Genomic DNA, 24211 nt, shown 5'->3' with positions numbered 1-24211 from the left:
TACCTGACATAGGGATTCAGAGACACTGATTAGAGAGGTCATGCATAACCTTTTCAAACCATAGGACCGTGTTTTAGTTTTTTCTGGATTGCTGTATTAATAGCACAATTTTCAAAAATTTCTGAAATATCATCTTACAATCTATTTGAAACTTCCAAAAATATCTTACAATTTCAACCAAAGACTTTCATTGATTTAGTTTTATAATCAGTATGATATTGACTAAGGGTGGTTTTACATGGGACCACTGTCGCTCTTGTACTTTCACACAGGAGTGAAGGTCATTCAGTGAATGGAGGCGGAGTAGGCCAGAGATCTCTTCTTGCCATCCACTTTTATTCACTGTGAACAGGCAGTCATTCAAAGATGAACCACTGCCTGTTTACACTGAGGAGGAGTGCGCTCATTTGTCACTTTGTTTCAGTGAGCTGTAACACAGTGACTATTGACTATTGAGTGATTTCTCACTCAGTGCTCTCTTGGGTCCATGTTTACACCGGACAACTGTTACTAAAATTTTCAGACGATAGTTGTCCTGTATAAGACTGCCCTAAAGGCTACATAATTCAGATGTTAAAGAAATTATCTCATTGACATATAGTAATGCTATTGATGTAGATACTCAACAAGAGGTTGATCGAATGTTTGTGGTTTGCAGTGGGTTAGCCTCTATGGTTTTAAGTGCTTTCAACAGAAGATAAATGTGCCCACTGTAACCATTGGCTGTCTATGTTGTCCATTGTTTTCTATGGTGTAGTCGTATAGTGCTGACAGATGCATTAGACGGAACTCTTTGTTTATTTTACAGAGTGGGGTCTTGAGTGGGTAATCCTACTTTTATCAGCTAAACATAATCTAGAGCTTGTCTGAAACAGACCACTCCATTAAAGTGCTTACATTCAACTATATTACAGCTTCTGTTTAAATATATGAGGTCTAATTTACCCTTTCGCCCAAGAATGATCCCATCAAAGAGCATCACCATTTCCAACAATGGAATTTGAGGTTACAGAAGAACTGTCAAGCTTTATTTTAACTTGCAATCATCGTCTGACACTAGATTTGTCCTTGCTCTTGTTAAGTACTGGAAGCTTCATTATCACTTATGATATGCTGACATCAACACAGTGCCTACTGATTTCTAGGAGTCTTCCTTCACCATTAAGTGTGTGACTGGAGGGAAAACAGGACACGCTTACTGATTCACCTTACTGCTTGCAATAGTATCTTTTTCATGTTAACTAGTAATTGACAGCGGAATCCTAAATTGCTGTCTAAAATCTTGGTTATAGGCTCCGAATATCTTCCAATCATGGCAATGTCTTTTAAAGTGCCATAAAAATATATATTAAAAAAATCTGTGAAACTTTTCTTGCCCTCTAATGTCTACTGTTCCTGTTACTTGAAAGACAGACTATGGGAACATGCAGAGAATATATTAGACTTCATTTCCAGAAATGTATATAACAAAATCTATCCATCTATCTATCTATCTATCTATCTATCTATCTATCTATCTATCTATCTATCTATCTCTCCATACCTATCTATCTATCTATCTATCTATCTATCTATCTATCTATCTATCTATCTAACTTATATCTATCTAATAATAATAATCTTTATTTGTATAGCTCCAACTTATTCCACAGCGCTTTTGATACACAGGGTAGCTCCAACAATACAATGGTTACAAATGGTATTAAAAATTATGGAAATAAAAGGAGGGTGGGGGTAATACATAAGGTACAGGGCAGGGGATGGAGCGAGGAGGGACATAGCAATGCAACGAAAACAGGTGTTTTTTTTTTATTGGAGCAGACGGAGTGGGTAGTGCATAAGGTACAGGGCAAGAAATGTACATGATAGACATATTATGGGGCGGGAGACTAGATCAGGAGATTTGGTATGTGTCTTTGAAGAGGTGAGTCTTCAGGGCGCATCTGAAATGCTGTGCATCAGGGATTGTCTGGATTTCGTGGGGTAAAGTGTTCCATAGATCAGTAATGCTCTGGTAAAGTCCTGGATGCAAGCATGTGAGGTTCGGATTAGAGGGGCATCTAGTTTGAATGTGTTAGCGGAGCGGAGTGTGCAGGTTGGGTGATGTATGGACACGAGGGAGGTGATGTATGGTGCTGCAGCGCCATGGAGAGCATTGTGGATGGGGGTGAGGATTTTAAATTGAGTTCTGTAATGTATGGGCATCTAGTGCAGTGACCTGCATAGTGCAGAGGCGTCTGAGAAGCGGCTGGATAAGAAGATGAGTCTAGCTGCCACATTTAGTATGGATTTTAAACAAGAGAGTCTGGTGCAGGGAAGGCCAATGAGCAGCGAATTGCAGTAGTCGAGTCTGGAATGGATGAGGGCGACAAAGAGTGTCTTTAGTGTGTCCGTGGTGAGAAATTGCCTGATTTTAGTAATATTGTTGAGGTGTACGTGGCATGTTCAGGCCAGAGACTATCTATCTATCTATCTATCTATCTATCTATCTATCTATCTATCTATCTATCTATCTCATATCTAGCTATCTGTCTGCTGACTGTCTTACATTTCCTTATATATGAAACTTATTTTTCTAAGTGTGTTTAATCAAAAAGAAGTCTAGTTACTTGTAAGCTTCTCGCATGGATGTGTCTCAGTGTCATATGTTTATAGACCATACTGCTGTTACTGGAAGCATATTGTCAGCTTTCTAAGCTATAAATAATTAAATGTGTTAATTATAAATTCAGGAAAGCCGTGCTAGACTTTCAGAAAGATCCAATTTCCATGAAATTGAAAAATATATAACACATTCTGTGTATAACCAGCTCACTGTTCTCTGAAATAAAGACTTCGTGGGTGGACAAAATCCCAAATATTACACTGAGCAAACGTCTCAGTTCACAGGAGTCAGAGAGCATTTAATGACAGATTCCATGTGAGATGTGAGTCACAATGCAAGTAATACTGTTATGTCTGCCGCTTTTGTTTTTTTCCTCGGTTGCAGAATTACGTTCCCAAGAAATAAAAATAAAACACAAGCTGCAAAATGACAACTGTTTGACTAAGTGTTTGTTCAATCTTTCAACAGTGCTTGGAACCTTGCAAGGAAACCTGGGATTTGAGAAAGAATAGCTGCCAAAGTCTCTGTGAGGTATGTCAGATTTATTCTGGTTATGGAAAGAAATTTGTCTCCTATTATACGCCATGAAAGAATATAAGCATGGCCAGTTTTCAAGATGGCCATACCCATGAGAAAGAAAGTGCTTATGGCGCTTGGTTGATCATTCATGCAACAGACAAACTTCCAAAAACATAGCAGCTAAAGTTGATTGGTATAGTGATATCATTTGAAATAATTATATCTCCTGTTTAGATAATACAAATTAACAAAATTGACAATCTTATGGGTTATAAGTAGAGATGAGCGAGCGTACTCGGATAAGCACTACTCGCTCGAGTAATTGGCTTTATCCGAGTATCGCTGTGCTCGTCCCTGAAGATTCGGGTGCCGGCACGGAGCGGGGAGCTGCAGGGGAGAGCAGGGAGGAACGGAGGTAAGATCTTTCTCTCCTTCTCTCCCGCCCGCTCTCCCCTGCTCCCCGCTGCGACTCACCTGTCAGCCGCAGCGGCACCCGAATCTTTAGCCCCGAGCACAGCGATACTCGGATAAAGCCAATTACTCGAGCGAGTAGTGCTTATCCGAGTACGCTCGCTCATCTCTAGTTATAAGGGTTGTTTCATGTTCCACTGGATCAACATTGCTTAGTATTTTCAGTATTGACTTTTGTAAATACATTATGTACTCTGTAAATCAATGGAAGTGGACCTTTTAAACCCTTGGAATATAATCTCTTGCCTAAATCCTACTGCCCCATGTATTGAATCTCTTAGCATTCTATGCATCTGTTACTGAGCTGTTGTCAAGATCTAATTGGTGGCGAATCATCAAAGATGTCAACCACAAGTTACATCCATTCATTAGGATGTCCATGGTGTTGTTCCCAGCTTTTCATAGGCCTCAAAATATAAGCTCTGGTGTCCTCTTGTTTAAAGTAATTCCTTATCCTCATCCTCCGTTTCCAGGTTCATTTGATCAAACAGATGAAAACTATGGAAAACCAAAAGTAACAACCTTTAATAGCAACCATTACTTCATACATGATATTACCTAGGTTTCTTTGCAGCATGTCATGTTTTTTGCAGCACTATAATTTTTATTGGTACCATTTTGGATGCATATGGCTCAGTTTTTATACATTTTTTCTTGAAGCTAGGGTGATCAAAAAAGTGCGTTCCGGTGTTGTATTTTTTTTTCACAGTCATAAGACTTAATAGCGGAGCCTTCACAAAGCCCCAAGCTGTCATGTCAAATGAACTGCACCTTGTGATCACATTGTGCAGTTTGTGCAGTTCGGGAGACAGAGGCAGCCTACTCCTCTGACAGGCCATTTAAATGTGGCTGTCAATATCGGCATCTAAATGGTTAATGTATAGAATCAGAATTATCAAAGACATTTGACATCTGCTAGATGTGAAGTGGAATCGGCTCCATAAAACCTTGCACACATCTGACATACATCCACGTTAGATATCACCAAGGAGTTAATGACTATCTCATTCGTAAATTCAGCATATTATAGTCTACAATATTGCAAAAGAACAAGAAAATAGCTCCAAGATGGTTATCTGCTTAAGGAGAGAGATTTCCATATGATTAAACCTGTGATCAACAATAGAATTAAAATCACTGAAAGGAGAATAACAATGGCCCCTGTCAAGGGATGAAATGTACTAGTTGATGTGCTGGGAGCAGAAAAAATGGGAAAGTGTAAGAATCTGACAAGGGCAAAATTGCAATGACTAGATATCTTTAAAATGGCAAATTTTGAGGGGTGTGCATAGTAACACTGGTTAATATCTACCAAAAGTAACATAGTAACATAGTATGCTAGGATGAAAAAAGACAAATGTCCATCCAGTTCAGCCTGTTTCCACCATCCCTTGTTGATCCAGAGGAAGGCAAAAAAAACAAAACAATGAGACAGAAGCCATTTTACCTCATTATGGGGTAACAAATACTTTCCAACTCCATGGCTGTCAGAATAATAAAAGTAGTCCATGGAAGGACAACCAATGAGCCTGTTACAAGGTTGTTTCTGTCTAAGACTCATTGTGCTTGGGAGGTGAAAGCTAATCCTACGGTCTGATATCACAGAAGAACTAATTTACTAGAAATTCCAGAAAAAAATAAATTTGACAGAAAGATTCCAAAACACCCAGTGCATCACATCTTGATGCGTACAGAGCTGCATAATAATGAACGGAGTCGCTTATGTGCATCCCTTACTGCGGGAAGATGGCAAGCTGGTGAAGGCAATGTAATGCTCTGTGGGTAAACCTTGGGTCTTGGCATTGATGTTAATGTTACATTGACATGTACCACCTATTTAAACACTGTTGCACATTAAGTACACCCCTTTGTGGTGGGATTCCCTAAAGAAAGTGTCCTCTTTCAACAAGATAATACACCCTACCATGCAGCAAAAATTATAATTATTCAGAATTGGCTTGATAAACATGACAGAGTTAACATTATTGACTGGGCCTCTAAATTCCCCAGACTTCAATGCTTGGGCATCTGTGAGATGTCCTGAAACAAGAAGCTCAATCGATGGACATCCCACCTTGACATTTTCAGGATTTAGAAGACTTGTTGCTAACACCCTGGTGCCAGATCCAATAGGACACCTACAGAGGTCTTGTGGAGTCCAAGCCTTCCTGGGTCAGGCTGTTTTTGTTACAGTACTAGTAGTGTGCACAGGTACGCACAGCGCGGGACTCCCTGACCCTCACCCACACCAATGTCCCTTCCTGGAGGTAGCCCCAAAGGTGGACAGGTCCAGGCCTCTAACACTGACCCTACGCTGCCTAGTGGCAGGACAGGAAGGAACCGCCGTATCTATGCAGATGACAACTTACTAGTACCGACAGGCTATGCCGATAGAATAAACCAACACGACAGGAGAACCACAAAACACAGGCAGAGCTGGATCGAGACAAGGTAACTTTTACTGGAGCAGGACCGAAGTCAGACACACAGGGAACGGAACCAATAACTGGCAATTGCTATCAGCAGCTGCCAGAGTATGTTCAGGAGTCTCGGCCCTTTGGGCGGAGACCAATCAAGCTAGCTGGCTGGAGCTCCCAGCCAGGCACTATAACTCACAGAGGTAGAGCGCACTTGCCTCTCATAGCAGGCACGTACACGCCACACGCCGCGCCCGCACACCAGAGCACGACGCTGCCGCTCGCCGACCCGAACGTGGGCACAACACCATCCCAGAATGCCACGACGAACTGCCCCACTGCCACCCGTGATCCATGACTGGCCTCATGGTAACAGTTTTAGGGGGGAGCATACGGGCAACTTACACAACAATAATGATATGTTTGATTGGTGTATATCTTTGTAGTGTACAGTTACAATCTGTTGTTAATAATGCATTTTGTATGTCTTAATTGTTATCAAATTAACACAAATCTGGCAGATCTTGTTTGCCAACGGACAGTTACAGTTGTAGACTATGGGTAAATTTAGAGCATCTTTCAGAAGAGTAATTGATCCTAAATTTAGAACTTCAAAGAATAGTAATGAAGAGCAAAACACTTAACGCTCAGAAAAATAGCTGCAAAACAGAGCAAGGGAGATGAAGGCCAGGTGGTAAATGAGACCCCGAGGGATAATAAACCATTTTAATTAACTAGCTGCAAATTTGCAACTCACAGAAGACAACCCTTTTTTCACATGTGCATGCTTTTAAGTGAAATGCTATAATTAAAGAACCACAAGTATTAAAAAAAAGCTGTATTGTATAAAACACACTATACAATTAGCACTTTAGATATTTACTAATGACTGCTTCAGGAGCTTATCAAGACTGAGGATGATCAACAAAAACTTTTCATCACCGTGCAGGCATTCATACCCAAGCACAATAGACTTTCTGATAGATAAACTAAGCTTAATATAACTCATAACATATGGCAACAGCTTACATGAAAATATATAAAAGGTTACAATAAGTGTACATCCTGTATATTAACTTCTAGGTTATAAAGACTTGTTTATACACATTGACAGAACCCATTTTCATATCTTGAGGTGATGTAGTTTTCAATAGATCAAACCTACGGAAACATGTTGACTTATCACAATACACAAGAGAAGCAGTAATATGACAAATCATTTCTGCTACATCAGTGCATATATTATTGACTGCTATTCTGTAAAATCAAAGAACAATATTGTGCAAGGCTGAAGAGCATTCATACCATAACAGCAGTAAAGGCAGTAGCTTTCTGATTTATAGAAAGGTAGGGGGCAGGCATACTTTTATTAAGTATGCTTTCCCATCTCAGTAGACCAACCAGCATCTCCCTCTCTAGAGATCTCATGGTTCTGTGGACTCCTTCTCCTACTGCAACACCCCACGGTGACCAAGACATGAGGTCCACACTGAGGAGCTGGTGGGGATAGAGGTGTCACTTGTCACGATGGCTCTACCAGACTCCTCCCTAGAGGGATGCACGGAACCTTGGCCAATTCACTGCTAGGCCTCTTCCAGTCAATGCTGCAACAGTGTTGACCTGTATGAGTGTGGTGAACTTAAAGTTGTCACGTGTGACGCCAACGTTCCTTCACACCATTGAGTATTTGGTGGTTGAATAAAGAGAGTCCACACACGATTGCAACTTGATAATTCAGTCACTGGGAATGGGCAATGACGGTGAACTAAAAAGACAGCTTTTTAGTGATCTGTCAGGGAGGAGAACACGGGATGAAACCGGGCCTACAGTCTCCGTTATCTGCAGTGCTCCGCTCCTGGACACACACACACTTCGGGACTCTGAATTACTCTGGAGGAAAAACATGACACTCCACTGACACTCACTCAGAACTCTTGAAGACGACTCTACATAGCGGACTCCTTACTCCTTTCTCTCCTCAGAGGTGCTTTCTGGCATAGAAGGACTCAGGGTACCTTTCCTCTTCCTCCATCACTTCACCACATGAGGGTTGAAGGTACCCCCATGTGGCCGGCACTCTTACTCCACTCACAACCATTCAAGATGATGAAAGACCCTCTTCTAGCTCTCAATCAATCACATTTATAGAAGGGGAGACATCACGTGACGAGACAGATTTTGATACTCTCCCAGACAAATCCCAGCCACTTTCAGACATTAACCTCTTGCATGCTGCAGCTGTGCAATACACATAACATCAGACAAGACACTATGCACAGTGCATCCACATAAAAGACATGACATGTATGACAATTATGGAGGTGCCAGAAATAGGTGTTTCGAGACACTACACTACAAAAGGTGAAAAAGAAGGGGTCAAAAAATAAGCAGTGTCTCTAGATGTAGGGAAATGAAACTGGGAACATTAACCAGGAAAGGAGTACCATTGTGAAAGTTGGGAGGGATATCGTCTCTCCTTAAGGAGAGCACCTAGAAAAAGTGTGAAGACACCTAGGAGGTGAATGAGGAGACTTATAAGGACATGCATGCTCCTCTGGGAAATATATGCAAATAAGGAAGATGGAACAATACCTCTGCAATGCCATCTATTGGATGACAGCATTCCTTCAATTGTGAAAGTTGTCATGATGCCCCAGTAGATTCTGTATTTAGTTTTCAGTAGAGCCAGAGGTGTAGCCATAGAAGGTGCACAGATAGTAGTCTGCTACTAAAGAAATTACGAGTACTATAAACGACACATGGTCAGTGCGGAACCTCATTACAGATTTTTCAATGGGGCACAGGAGCTTTAACCCGATATACCATAAATATATGGCTGTAGTTAAAATACAGGAGTATGTGAGGTTCTCAGCTATCAGAGGCAGCTGAGGACCAGAAGGAGAAGTCAGAAGTGTTTTTTTAACCACTTCTGCCTTCTCTTTTACAGGCAACATAGCACTCAATGAGCGCTACACAGTGAAAAGAGAAAGTCAGTGTCATTCCTGTATAGGACCAGGCGATCACGTGATTGCTGGCAATCCCCAGCATGTCATAACTACAAGGTCTTAGCAGTCTCCAGCCCAGCTCTCACAAAGACTAATATCACTATAGAGGAATGTTTTCTCCTGTACCTGGGGCTCCAGTGCATGCTGCTCCTATGGATGCCCCTGTTACAGTGGAAGACTATAAAATAAGAAAAAATTAAAAAAAATGAGATTGCAAATGTTTCAAAATATCTTATATGTAGTTATGGGGGACATAGATGCATAAATGTTGAAAAAAAGTTACTTTTTGTATAAACTACCCCTAATAAAAGACAAAAACCTGAAAAAAATCAGCAAAAAGAGGTATTAAAAAATAGCCCTATATGTCATTAAAAAACGCAGTAAACATAATTTTTGCAGGTCAAGAAAAAAAAAATAGGGCCATAAAATCACCACATCCATAAAATCTCTAAAAAGTCTCTGGTCCTTTTAGGACTGCTTCCTACTGCAGTAGCGATGACATCTCGATAACAGGACATGTAACTGTGGCAGCTAAACACCAGCAATATAATGATTTGCAGCAGAAGTCTCTATTTTTTATGACATCGTCACTGCAGCAGGGGATTGGCCATCGGACGAACGGGAGTGATGGAGGATTGGATGAGGTATGACTATATTTGTTTTTCCAGCACCATGAGCAATTTAAAAAACATTTTGGGACTGAATAACCTCTTTAAGTTACTCCTCTGGTTGGAAGATATTATTTGAAAACTTGATATAGTATCAATATTAATAGCCCATCCAATTTTCAATAGTGGCCACAGTTAATTAGTCAGACAATACTTCACACCCAGGTTGAAGAACACACATTGAAGAAGTGAAGCAGTTGTTGAGATGATATTTTTCCCACTTCATACAATGTTAGTAGAGAGAAAAGTAGAATTTGGAGTCATCAAAACAAATAATAGTAAAATCTTCTGTCATTCTTTTCAGCCACTGTTTCCGAAGAAGCACTATGAATGTTTAACCAGCTGTGAGTTTCTCAAATCCGTCTTGTCAGTGAAGCAAGGCGACTGTCCAGCTCCAGAGAAAGCCAGTGGATTTGCCGCAGCATGTGTCGAAAGCTGTGATGCTGATAATGAATGCTCTGGAGTAAAGAAGTGTTGCTCGAATGGATGTGGTCATACATGTCAAGTACCTAAAAACTTGTACAAAGGTAGGAATTTTTAGGTAAATACTAAAATTTCTTCCAGTCAGAATCACTAATTTTTGTGCAGTTTGTGGGAAAATCTTTTCTTGGTTTAATACCATATAGAAAACCCTTAAAAGATTGAGTTTAATGTGAAGAATGAACTTTCACACGATTTTTTTAAATTATGCCTCCAAATCTTTTTTTATTTCAAAAAGTAGATGTTTGATATATTTATACTTAAAACTAACCTTTTGATACAATCATGGCATACTAGTCTCTCTTTGACATAATAGTCTCTCTTTGCATAATGCCAACATATTAAGCAGCTCTTTAGAGAACAGGGGAAGCATACACAAAATGAGTCATGACATACAGTATTAAGCTGATGCGAATCTTGAGCAATAGAAGTGCAGAACCTGTTCGCAAGAGCTCCTCAGGAATTATGCATATAGGGTGCAGTCATATGAGCGATTTTTAAGCTCATGTACAGGCGCATGAAAAAAAAATCTCACTTCGCATGTAGAAAAATCACGTGAACAGGTCCATTGCCACCCATATGTTCTATCTTTTGCAGGTGTGAATTTTTCACAGAAGTAAAAACCGCACATGTGACCGCTTTCATTGGAAAGCATTGGTTCTATGTAGATTCGATTTTAAATTGTGCCTATACATGCGCTTAAAAGTCGCTTGGTTGACTGCACCCATATGGTGCTATACATACATAAAGCTGTGTTAGTCTATCACCAGCCATGTTTGTAAAAAACTAAATAAGAGGTGCAGTGGAGTGTATCGGGTATGCATTGGGAGAAGGCGGTTAGGTTCCTAAAGGAGAGTGTAGAAGCTGAGTAGATGGAGAAGAGTTTAGATTAGGGAATATGGTAGGCCTTCCTAAAAGGATGTGTTTTTGGGGCATGTTTAAATCTGGAGGCGGTGGGATTTAACTTGATTGTCTGGGGTAGCGCATTCCAGAGAATTGGTGTGGTTTGGGAAAAAATCTTGGAGGCGGGAGTGGGAGGTCTAGATTAGCAAGCAATTTAGTCTAATGCTGGGTTTACACAGAATGACAGTTGGTAAACGACTGCACGAGTGCTGACTTCACCGCAAGGATTGTTAGCGCTTGTGCAGAGTAGACTATGGCTGACTTCTCGCTTGCAAAACGTGAGTGATCTAAAGTGATCCAGCGATGATTTTTATGCTGGTTGAAAGTGAGCGATAACAAAAAGTAAACTATTAGTAAACAATGTTTTTGCATTTAGACATAATGATAATTGTGCATTTTTGTTTGTTTGAACAAATGTTGTGCAATAATCATCCTGTGTAAATTACTAGAGATGTAAATGACTCTCTCTCCCCCCGCTGTCCCCCACCGCCACCTGCTCACCCCCGCCGGCCCCCCGAGCACACTCAGACAAGAATGCAGTTACTCGAGAAGAGCGAGGCTCGCTCGAGTAACTGACTTATCCGAGGGTGCTCGCTCATCTCTATAAATGACCCTGGAGGTCATTAGCAGAGCAGAGAACACGGGTAGGGGAGTAGTCAGGGAGGAGATATAGGGTGGTTCAGCATTGTGGATGGGCTTATGGATGAGAGTGATGACTAGAGATGAGCAAGCACCAAAATGCTCGGGTGCTCGTTACTCGGGACGAAATTTCCGCAATGCTCGAGGGTTCGTTTCGAGTAACGAACCCCATTGAAGTCAATGGGCGACCCGAGCATTTTTGTATTTCGCCGATGCTCGCTAAGGTTTTCGTTTGTGAAAATCTGGGCAATTCTACAAAGTGATGGGAACGACACAGCAACGGATAGGGCAGGCGAGGGGCAACATGTTGGGCTGCATCTCAAGTTCCCAGGTCCCACTATTAAGCCACAATAGCGGCAAGAGTGCCCCCCCCCCCACTGTCAGCGTAAAGATCGTTCTCCTCTGCCATAGCTGTAACAGCTGTGGCAGAGAAGAACGATGTTTGCCCATTGAATTCCCTGCAATTCATCCAGAAATGTGTTACAATAAAAATATATACCGGCGTATAAGGCGACGGGGCGTATAAGACGACCCCCCAACTGTCACCTTATACGCCGGCAATACAGTGGAGCAAAGAATAAAAATCATTTCTTACTTCTTCTGACGTTCTGCGGCGCTCCTGCAGGCTGTTGCTCCCTCCTGGTCCACGGCAGAGTATTGCTTTCTGAAGGCAGGGCTTGAAATCCCCGCCTCCAGAAACACAGCCAATCACAGCCATTCAATGACATCATTGTCATTGGCTGTGATTGGCTGAAGGCACGTGTGTTTCTGGAGGCGGGGATTTAAAGCCCTTCGTAGAGAAATCAATGCTCTGCCGGGAACCAGGAGGGAGCAACAGCCTGCAGGAGCACCGCAGAACACCAGGAGGGAGTGACAGCCTGCAGGAGCGCCGCAGAACGTCAGAAGAAGTAAGTAATGATTTTTATTCTTTGCTCCACTGTATTGCCGGCGTATAAGGTGATAGTTGGGGGGTCGTCTTATACGCCCGGTCGCCTTATACGCCGGTATATATTTTTATTGTAACACATTTCTGGATGAATTGCAGGGAAGGGGTTATATATTTAACCCCTTCCCGACAATTCATCCTGCGATCGCCGGCAGCCCATTGCTTTCAGTGGAACCTGCTGTATTGCTGGCTCCATTGAATTCAATGGGCAAACATCGTTCTTCTCTGCCACAGCTGTTACAGCTGTGGCAGAGAAGAAGGATTTGTCTTCTATATGTTCTCAATGGGGTCGGCGCTGCTGCCGCCGGCCCCATTGAGCGCATATAGAGAAGATTTATGGCCTTAAGAAGGACCATTGGGGTTCTTGAAACCTAAAATACTCCTAACACTCTCCCTATAGCAGCTCCAACACGATAGCACTTTCTCTGAACTAATGTCAGAATGCATCCGTAGCGAGCCGCGGGAGGGGCAGATTTCAATACTCGGGTGACACCTAATCTCGCCAGCCACTCACTGCAGGGGGGTGGTATAGGGCTTGAACGTTGCAGGGGGAAGTTGTAATGCCTTCCCTGTCTTTCTATTGACCAGAAAAGCGCGCAAATTTCTCAGGGAAGAAAGTGAAAGTAACTCGAACATCACGTGGTGCTCGTTACGAATAACGAGCATCTCGAACACCCTAATACTCGAACGAGTATCAAGCTCGGACAAGTATGCTCGCTCATCTCTAGTGATGACTTTAAATTGTATTCTGTGTTTGATGGGCAGCCACTGCAGTAACTGGTATACGGTGCAGTCATCAGTGTAGCAGCTTAGCAAATGAATGAGCCTGGCAGATACATTCAGGATGGAATAGACAATAGGGGGTTTAGAGAGGATAAGCCCGATCAGTAGCAAGTTGCAGTAATGAAGTCGAGAATAAATGGAGGCGATTGTAAGAGTTTTTGATATCACCACAGTGAGGAAAGGGGAAGATTTTGGAGATGTTTATTGAAAGGTTTTCAAGAACAAAGCAACAGAAAATTGTACATTATATATAGCATAATGCTGCTGATGCATTGTACGGTGGAAGCAGAGGCGTAACTTGAAGCTCCCGGGCCCCGATGCAAAACTGTAACAGGGCCCCCAACAATAATGTTTTACTCATAGTACTGGGTTCCCTATATGAAGAAGAGAGGCCTTATGGGCCCCCTAAGGCTCCTGGGCCCGGGTGCAACCGCATCCCCTGCATCCTCTATAGTTACGCCCCTGAGTGGAAGCCCTATTCAAGAAATAGGGAAACTTGGAAATACAACTTTGGCAGATTATAAAAACTCAATATCCATATCTTACAATTTATAATCATAACTATAATAAAGAAAAATTTGCAGTTATAATAAAAAACACAGATAAAACTTAAAGGTTTTTTTCGGTTAAAAATACTATTAGGATAGGTCATCAATAGTTGATCGGCCGGGGTCTGCCGCTCAGGTGCAAACTGTCAGCACCACAGTAACAGAGTTCGGAGACGAAGCCTCCGTGCTGACCTCCCATGTAGTGGCCAACGCTGGTAGCTACAGGCACAGCTCTCATTGAAATCAATGAGAGCCATGCCTGCAGTTGCAATTGCCGGCCACTACATAGGAGGTCAGTGCAGGGGCTTCTGCTCTGACCTCTATATATTTGGAGCGGAAGTCTCCGCTCCAACCTCCCATGTAGTGGCCGGCACTTGTAACTACAAGCATGGCTCTCATTGATTTCAATGAGAGCCATGCCTGCAGTTACAAGTGCTGGCCACTACATGGGAGGTCGGCACAGTGGCTTCCGCTCTGACCTCTGTGTATTTGGAGCGGAAATGTCCACGCCAACCTCCCATGTAGTGGCCGGCGCTTGTAACTGCAAGCACGGCTCTCATTGATTTCAGTGAGAGCCGTGCCTGCAGTTACCAGTGCCAGCCACTACACCGAGCTCAGTGCGAAGGTTTACGCTGCGACCTCTGTTATTGCGGCGCTGACAGTTTGCGCCTGTACAGCTGATTGGTTGGGGTCCCGAGCGGCGGACCCCGCCTGATCAATAGTATTTTTGACTGGAAAATCCCTTTAACCAGACAGGACAGAAATACAAGGGAGGGGACAGGTAATCAGTCAAAGCAGAGATACCTATAGAGACGAATCTATTCTCTATTCATTATGTATCCCATTGGGTCCATATATTCATAAAAAGTCCAATTTGTCATTGAGTATTGTGGTAAAATATTCCAATCTGCAAAAATCTTTTATGTTAGTATATAACTATATTTAAGTGGGAGGTGAAGCATGCTGCCATTTCCTGGCTATTAAGCATTTTGCAGCTGTTAGAACATGCAGTAATAATTTGGCCATGTTGTGGCCTAGTTTAAAAGGAAGTTTTAATGGTATCTGCAGTTGTAAAGACCCATTTACACATAACAATTATCGCTCAAAATTTGTTCAAATGACCGAAAATGAGCGATGGTCGTTACATGTAAACTCAAGCATAGTGTACTTTTCATCTGAACGATGATTTTAAGGTGAGCTTAAAATCCATAGTTCAGCTGCAGAGAGATAAAGTATCTCGCAATAAACTGAATGCTGTGTTCTTCGCGGGAGCCGGGAGATTACATTGTATTCTGCCAACAGCCCTAACAGGAACTATGCAGATGTTTGCACAGCAGGGCGCGTGGTTAGTCACATGCTGGACTCTGCAAACAGCTCATGGAGGCCCATTTACATGCTAATAAAGATGATAAAATGTTAATGGACATTAGTGTCCATTAACATTTTATTTTAAAAGATTGCTAAAACTTTCAATCTTTCAATCATTTGAAAGATTATCTTTGCGTGTAAATGGGCCTTAGAATATCATAGATCATCAATTGAACCACTTGCCAGAATATACAAGTCAAATATATATTAACGAGCCCCTTGGGCTTCACATCGTTACCAAACATTGGAAATACTAGTATTTAATTTGTGTAAGAATTCTTGGGTGTGGTATCAGAAAGTTAGTATCTTATATTGACTTTCCTTGTATTGTATAGTAGAGGAGCATTTGGCAGCTTTCTTCCATATTAATTTTCAAGTGTCTATATCTTACAGAAACCCTAAAAAAAAGCTCCCATTTCTCTACTGGCGCTTTGATATTTGATCCGAAGGTGTGTTCAATTGCATCTTGTAAATTATCAATATCAGACCCTTCATGGAAGTCTCCAGTTTTCAGAACTTTTCAAATGTTGTGGGAATAAAAACCACATTGGAATCAAATATAGTGCATATAAAGGGGTAGATTTATGAAAATATAAGCTGTCTTAGTTGCCAATAGCAACCAATCAGAGCTCAGCTTTCATTTTACCTGAGCAAAATTCAAAATGAAAGCTGTGCTGTGATTAGTTGTTTGGGGCAACAAGACAGTTTTTCTCAAGTGTGACCTGAAGGTCCCCAGGGCCCGTTGCCTCCGGCAGACCTCTAACTTATATTTTTTTTGATGCCCTCTGTTGCTCAAATCCTCTAGGTGTTTATTAACATCTTTCAGGGTTGTAGCACAGTTGTAGCTGCGTAACATATCGGTGAGTAGTATCATGTGTGTCCTCCAACATTTTAACCCTTTTCATTATAGCAATAAAATCCTGGCATTCACTTCAACTATAAGGTTCTTAAAATCATCTTTCGTAGGAAAATGTTGCACATAAGATCTCCATTCCGTATGTTCAATATCTGCTCCACTCCCCCCCCCCCCACACACACACACACAGCGTTGTCATCATCACACGAGATCTCAGATGATGAGTGTCATGATGTATGTGATTGTGCCCCCCTGATCAATTGGAATCTTGATTGTCCGCCGGGGTAAGTTAGCCCAACATAGTTGTTTGGGAGAAGATTAAGGCATGAAGCCCCCCTGAGAGTGAGGCACCCTTTTGGTGAGTTGGCATAGTAGCTATGATCCTCTGGGCCTCTTCTTATGGAAGGAGATGTTCCCTGGGCCAGCTGGCTTGCCATAGGACACCGAGTACTCACAGCCGATGTATTTTTTGGATTAGCTTACATTGTCTCCAGTCGTGTCTTAGTGCAAAGTGGAGCTGAAAGGGTTGGCATACAATGGATAGCAGCCTCCGCAGGTGGAGGTGAGGCTGCCGCTGTGATAGTGCGTTTCAGCACATTGAGTGCTCTATCTGACTCCAGCCACCTCTCATTGGTCTGTGGTCCTTCAGAGGTCCAGTCAGTTAGAACAGAATGTTTTATGGTCAAAACTTGCTCCACAGATGGTGATGTTGCCTGCATGGTACTGAGAACAGGCTGGTGTGGTGTCTGTTGGAGATCTGGCAGTTGTTCTTCTGCACAGCCTGGCAATTGGATGTCTGCAGGCTTGGCAGCCTCTTTACCTTCCCCTGCAGGTATGAATCCAGGGTCTGGGATTGAAGTGTTGGTCTCCCAGGTGTTCCTGTTCCTCTCCCACCACAGTTTTGGCATTTAATAGACAGTGTTGCTGATAAAATTCCCCCTATAAATGCAGCAAACTTAGGAGCTCGCTGACTATGCTGCCATCTTCAAAGACTTTCTGTCTTGCCCCCAGAATTGTTTTTGAGGTGCAAGTGACATGAGTGAGCAAGTAACTAAATATTGGTAGTGAAGGAGAGGTCGGAGTTAATTATGAGCTCAAGACTGAGATGAAGATATCGGGTTTAGGTCAGTCAATAGATTGCAGAAACACAAGAGCTTAAGTTTAAGATAAAGAGATGACATAGTGTTAGAGACAGTGGACAGACAGTCACAGGTGTGTTGTAGTAGTGAGAGAGTATTGTCATGTCATGAAATGAAGAGGAGTGTCAAAGACCAAACCTTGATGTATCCTAACAGCAAGGCAGAAGAAAAGAAGTAAAGCCAGCAAATGTTACACTGATCGAGTAGCCAGAGAGGTAGGAGGAAAATCAGGAGAGAGCAGTAACCTCAAGCCTGATAGTGGAGAACATATTGCGAAGGAGTTGTTAATCTACAGTCTTAAACGCCGCAGAGAGATCCAGAAGGATCGGTAGACAGTGGTCGCCAATCGATTAGCTATCAAGAGATCGTTTGATACTTTACATTCTACAGACACAGCTCTTACTAGAGAGAAAAAGCCAAATTGTAAGGGATCAAGAAGAGTTATCTGAGAAATAGCTTACTAGGCAAGAGTGGACCAGACATTCCAGAAGTTTGGAAATTAGGGAGATATGAGAGATGGGTTGGTAGCTAGTAGCAATATGAATTATTGTCACTTTGTAGTAAAATATACCTAGTATATTTGAAGTATATTCGAATCCAAAAATATAGGATAATTAGCACAGTGAATTTGGTGCAAATCTGTGTCATAATCTACATGGGTTGCACACGCATTTTGATATGAGTTTTAGTGCAACTTTGCAGTGGATTTCACCCTCTTATTTAACGAGGTAATATCTGCAGTGAAAATCCACAGCAGACATTAGAATGCTGCAGATTTAAAATCCACACTTCAGGTCAATTTATACTGTAGATTTATTCCTGCAGCATTCGACTGAGATTTTTGATATCTCAAAATGATTGCTTGTATTGTGAAGTGCTGTGTATTTTATGCCGACATTTCCACCATAGAAAATATGCAGCATTTATATTACATATAAACATACCCTTAAAAGGGTTTTTCCTTTGGAAAATCCCATTTCTTAATGTTTACTGCTGGACAGCTGCTGAAATCTCTGGTAATCAGTTATTATAGACACTTCAGGATAAATGCAATATTAGATGACGTTCCTTAAAATGAGTAAATGAATGGCTATGTAGTACATGGTCAGGCTGAGTTTTCCTAGTTGGAGTTATCTTTTGCAGTAGCTCCATTACAAAAGAGTTTCAATCAGGGAATTCCAGTTAATTATATGGAATGCTTCTATAGACCTGTCTTCAGCTGGTAGGAGGAGTTAAAAAGCAGCAAAGACAACCGAAAGGCTGGGTGAATGCTGTAGCCCCCTTGTTCTAGCAATCAGCATGAGTCTCAGCTGTGTGACCTCCACTGATTAAAACTTTTTACATGTCTCTCTGACCGTTCAAAAGTTTTTGAACCAACAATAGGTCCTGTTGTTGATAGCTGTTTAGTCGCTCATGACCCTTGGTGACTCTAAAGGCTCCCTCCTTGTTTTTTGGTTTACAGTTTCGGTTTTTCCTTGTATAGGTCTCAGGGTGGACACTCACTAGCGATATATTCTTTCTTGCGCTGCGAGAGCACGAGAAAACTCTCGCCCCGTAGCGCAAGAAAGACGCAGGTATAGGACCGGCATATCGCTAGTGTCTTCATTGGGGCCAGCAGCAGCAGTGCTAGCCCGATTGAAAACATAGGAAGAATGCCGCGGACTTTTGCCACAGCTGTGACAGCTGTGGCAGGAGTTTCCTTCATCCCCGCGGGGACCGCAGGGATGAAGGAACCCTCTGCCACAGCTGTGGCAGCTGTCACAGCTGTGGCAGAAGTCCGCGGCATTCTAGCCCATTGCTTTCAATGGGATAGGCACTGCTGCCGATCCCATTGAAAGCACTGCTTTCTGTCAAGCCACGCGGAATGATTATTGGGGAAGGGCTTGAAATATAAGCCCTTCCCCGATAATCTGCCAAAAGTGTGTAAAAAAAATTATACTCACCTCTCCGGCGCTCAGCCGCGTCCTCCTGGTGACTCCCTGGCACTGCTATTAAGCTCTTTCAGCAGTCGGGGATTTAAAAATCCCCGCCTCCTGAAAGGGCTGTGCAGATTGGCTGAGGGCTCAGCCAATAGCAGCTATTGCTTAGCTATTGGCTGAGTGCTCAGCCAATGACACACTACCCTTAGCTATTCATTCCATGGGGATGAAGGAAACTCCTGCCACAGCTGTCACAGCTGTCACAGCTGTGGCAGAAGTCCACGGCATTCTGCTTCTCTTTTCAATGGGGCTAGCGCTGCTGCTGCTGGCCCCATTGAAAAGACTGCCGATATGCCGGCGTCATGCCGATATCCCGGCGTGATGCTGGCTTTTTTCTCGCACTGCGATGCGAGACTTTAACTTTAGTCTCGCATCGCTGTGGAGAAAACATCGCCAGTGGGTGTCCACCCTTAGGTCTTAATAATGGCAAACTCTAGTGACCATTAAGTCTATATTTCCTAGTAACTCTCATAGCCCAACCAAATAGGAATTGTCTTTTCAGCAATTAACCTTGTATCAACTATCTACCAGTACTCTCGGTACCATGCGTTTCAAACTTAGTCTAAAGCAGTTTTTCCTTTATTACAAGTAACCTAATGTGCCAGTGAAAGATTTCACTTATTTCATGAACCAGAAATGTTATGCTGAATAACCTCAGTGTTCATTACAGTATTGCAAGGCTGTCTCTTGGGGGAATAGGAACGTTATTAGCCTCTACTATTTCTATGACACTAGATTAGTCCTTAAACAATGAATCAGTATTAGAAATGGGCAGCAAAGATGTACTCCCTTTCTTTTCAATACAATTAACATAAGAACAGTTTTTGTTTTACTTGCCAGGTGTTATTGTGTGCACACAGATCTGAATACCCTTTCGGTGATTCCATAGTCTTGGTCCTGTCAACTCTATTTCTCATTTAAGGCGGTATTGGCTTTTGCAGGTCAACCATTGTTGCTTCCTTACCATGTGACACCACTTGGCCAACACTTCTCACTCCTCGCAAGGCTTCCTCTCTCGTGTGATTGGCTGCCCAACTGCCACACACTTTGTCCAAGGAACACGTTTCATTATCCCTATGTTAGGACCAATGATGTTGTCATCAATGCAGTTCATTCCAAGACTGAAAAACTGCAAACATTCCAAGACTGAAAAACCGCAAACATTCCAAGACTGAAAAACCACAAATCATTTTGCACTAAAGAAAAATCTCCACCCGAGGGTGCTGAATCTCATACATTTACATAAAACTGACACTAGAGGGCAGCAACACATAAATATGTTTGATTACTCAACTCCTATATAGAGCAGATAAAAAATAAAATAAAAATAAATCTTGGTATGGCTGTGATTGGTTAATTGAGCGCTGGCTTGCATTGGCTGACACAGCGCTCAATTAACCAATCAGGGCATTATCTTGCTGGAGACGTGGTATTAAAGCCCTGCTACCAGGAAGAACTGCACTGTCAGTGTGCAGGAGAACACGGAAGCCAGTAGAAGCAATGGAGACCAGCACGTGGGATGCAAACGTCAGCTGCTAGGTGAGTATTGTTTTTTTTTTTGTTTTACATGTAGTCTAACTAGGGCTTATTATCAGGAGAAGGGTTTATATTTCAAGAACCCACCCCCGAAAATCAGGGTTGGGCATGTTATCAAGACATGCTTGCTATTCATAAAACAGTCAAAGACCTTACAAGACGTGGTAGAAAGAGAAAAATTGATGAGAGAACTCTATGAAAGTTGGTTCGAATTTTAGCAAAGACATGATCTACAGCATCCAAAGTACTTCAAGCTGAGCTGGAAACATCTGGAGTGATTATTTCAACCCATACCATATGACACACACGGAGCAAAGCAGGGCTCTGTGCGTAAAGGATAAGTGGGCCCCACTGCGTAAAGAAAGACATGAAAAAGAGTGACTGAACTTTTCCAAAAGTTACATAGACAAACCATAATCCTTCCGGGAAAATGTTCTATGGAAAGATTAATCCAAACTAGAGCTTTTTGACAATCCATTCCAAAATGAAGCCTATAGAGAAATGTGTCCCTAACCTACAGTGAAACATTGTGGAGAATCCATATTGTTATGGAGCTGCTTTGCTGCCTCTGGGACTTGAGGCCTTGAATGTATTACAGGAACAATGAAATCACAGGATTATCAGAATATTTCAGAGCAAAATGTGCTCCCAAATGTAAGAAAACTAGATTTGATTTTAACAAAGTGCGTCCTACAGCAGGATACGTCCACTTTTCAAAAAGTACACAAGAATGGTTTTAAACTGGCCAGCTCTGATCTAAATCCAATTGAAAATCTTTGGAGAAAGATGAAATTTGCTATTGGGAAACATTCAAGAGCTTGATAGAATTGCAGTGGAAGAAATTACCAGCAGATGGGTGCAAGAAGTTTACAGATGGCTACAAAAAAAAAACATTTGGAGGAAGTATTAAGGAAGGTGCAATTCTCACATCCTTCTATACATGTGCAATACATTTATTTTGTTATGTATCCCATAGGCTTCCAGATCACGCTCTGTAAAGCTTTCCATAGGATTGCATCCACAAGCGGAGAATCATAGCGATTCTCTACTCGTGGGATTTAAATCTGATAGGCTCACCTCGGAGACCTGTCAGCCCTTCCCCTCTCCTCCCCCATTAGTGGAATATTATATATATATATCATGGTATTTGTATAGCGCCAACTTATTCTGCAGCGCTTTCAGGTAATTATTACTTATTACCCCCCACCAAGCTGGGTTCTCATATTACTAGCAATATTCCATCTCACCTGTGGACAGGGCACACCATAAAAAAATTACTATGCGAAAATTGCAAATTTTGATCATTCCAGTCCCCCTTCTCCCCCCAAAAAATAGATCAAAAAGTCATTTGCATCTCAACTTATCCCACAAAAAAATAAGCGTTCACACAGCTCTGCAGATAGAAAAGTAAAAAAGTTATGCCTCAGTGACTATGGCGATGCAAATAATAATTGCCTTTGCAATGGCAAATGCTGTTATTGCGCAAAAGTGGTAAAATCCAAAAAAAAAACTATATAAATTTAATATTGCTGTAATAATACTGGCCCACGGAATAAGAATAACATCTCAATTATACAACACAGTGGATGGCATGTGAGAATATAAAACACATAATTTATACTGTAAAATTTAGAAAAATGTTAGAATTGCTGTTTTTGATCACTGCAGCTTCCAAAGCCAACCTAAAATAAAATAAAAAGTCACATGCTCTCTAGAAATGGTACCAGTGAAAACTCAACTCATCCAGCAAATAAATAGGTCCAGCTATCATATCTACTGTATGTAGGAAGCTTGGTTCTGGTATTATATTTACATAGTAAGCATGGCTGTGGTACTGTATCTATGTAGTAACCTTGGTTCTGGTACTGTAACTTTGCCGTAAGCTTGGTTCTAGTACCACAGCATGTAGTAAGTGTTAGATTAGTTAAATGCTTTTAACTGCTTGGGGTCCCTAATCTTCATACAGCTAAGGGTCTATGGTAGACTATACTGTATATACCTAATAACTTCTTGAGATCAGAACTTGATAACTAAGTGCATTATATACTTTCAGTGCGGGGCAATGTATGATTCATTTGATTCATTGAAGATACTAGTTGGGTCTTAAGTATGCCGATTCTCTCCGCTCTCTATTGAATTTTGGCCATAATGTGATATGTAGCAAAGTTTGAACATATCTTGCTCTTTTTTTCTTAAATATCATTCATCAGTTAACATGTGCCTATATTAAAATGAGATTTTATGGGGATGTTTTCTATATAGCTGCAGCTTACAAGTCTTAGATTAATAGTGTTATACAGTAGCCATCCTTGTGATTGCAGGACACAAAAATATTTATGCCTTGTATTAGGCCGTAAACCACTTAAAACTAGAATTTTGTTGGAATAGTGCTGGCAAATAAATACCAGGGTGACAGCTCATTATGTTACTACTTCCCTCCCAGCAAATGTTCCGTGAGCAGTCTGCCATCAGTGCATTGTCTGACCACTCACAGCATGATCTCTGCATTCAATGAAAGGCTCTTAAAAAGCAGATGCTTTTTACCTGGAGGATAAGAGGCTAATTGTGCTCCTTTATTACCCTTTCATTATCTAAAGAAAGTGATACTAAAGAGTGGTTGGACTTTAGGAAGGATACATTATTAAAGTCAAGCATGTCCAATTCTGCAAATGTAGGTTCTCTCTCAGTGAGTGCAAAGTAGTCATTATTCAGAATAGGGCATGCTGTTGAGGCCAGGACAGCCATGTGCACCTCACGCCCTCTCATTACATGATGAATTAAAGGAAATACTTAGCTTAATAGTACCAATGATATCTCCCACATCTGGCAGTGTATATTGCTCTAGCAGATGCATGCTGACATGTACTATCACTAATGAATTCATAGCAAGTAAATGAAACATTCCAAGGCAGGATACATTTCTTTTACCAGTAGACAAGTAAAGCTGGATTGATAATAACAATGGCGCCTGCTTACAATATATGATTTTGGACTAAACCTGTATTTTGTTAATGGGTTTGACATAAGAACGTTGAGGTAGTGTCGAGGGTAGATGACCAGAAGTGCATATGAAAACCTTAAAATCACCACACACATTAGACAATATTTGACCAAACCAGCCCAATTTGCCAACAATCTAGGGCCTCACCACTCTCATTCACGGCAGTTGTCAGATCCATTGTCCTCACGGCATTGGCTTGACAATTATGTGATTTGTATGGTCATTTTAAGTCAATGACAAAATTTCTTAAAACACTCGAGTTTCTTTTTTTCTTTTTGAGAAATTTATCACAATATTAGTGACCTCTGCTGTAAAGAATCCAGTTGTGTAGCTCATCCTCTCCTCGTT

General features: G+C 41.6%; 1 protein-coding gene across 1 annotated transcript in view; it reads left to right on the top strand.

The window, feature by feature from the left end:
* ANOS1 (anosmin 1) overlaps positions 1-24211 on the top strand; it is a 232047-nt gene that overhangs the window by 100069 nt on the left and 107767 nt on the right. The window contains exons 3-4 of the mRNA XM_066599923.1: positions 3074-3136; positions 9990-10212. Coding sequence (XP_066456020.1) covers positions 3074-3136; positions 9990-10212 — 286 coding nt within the window. The remainder of the gene's footprint in view (positions 1-3073; positions 3137-9989; positions 10213-24211) is intronic.

This window comes from Eleutherodactylus coqui, chromosome 4 (assembly GCF_035609145.1).
Source record: "Eleutherodactylus coqui strain aEleCoq1 chromosome 4, aEleCoq1.hap1, whole genome shotgun sequence".
NCBI lineage: Eukaryota > Metazoa > Chordata > Amphibia > Anura > Eleutherodactylidae > Eleutherodactylus > Eleutherodactylus coqui.
The sequence above is the reverse complement of the archived record's forward strand: the minus strand, read 5'-3'. Positions and strand labels throughout refer to the sequence as shown.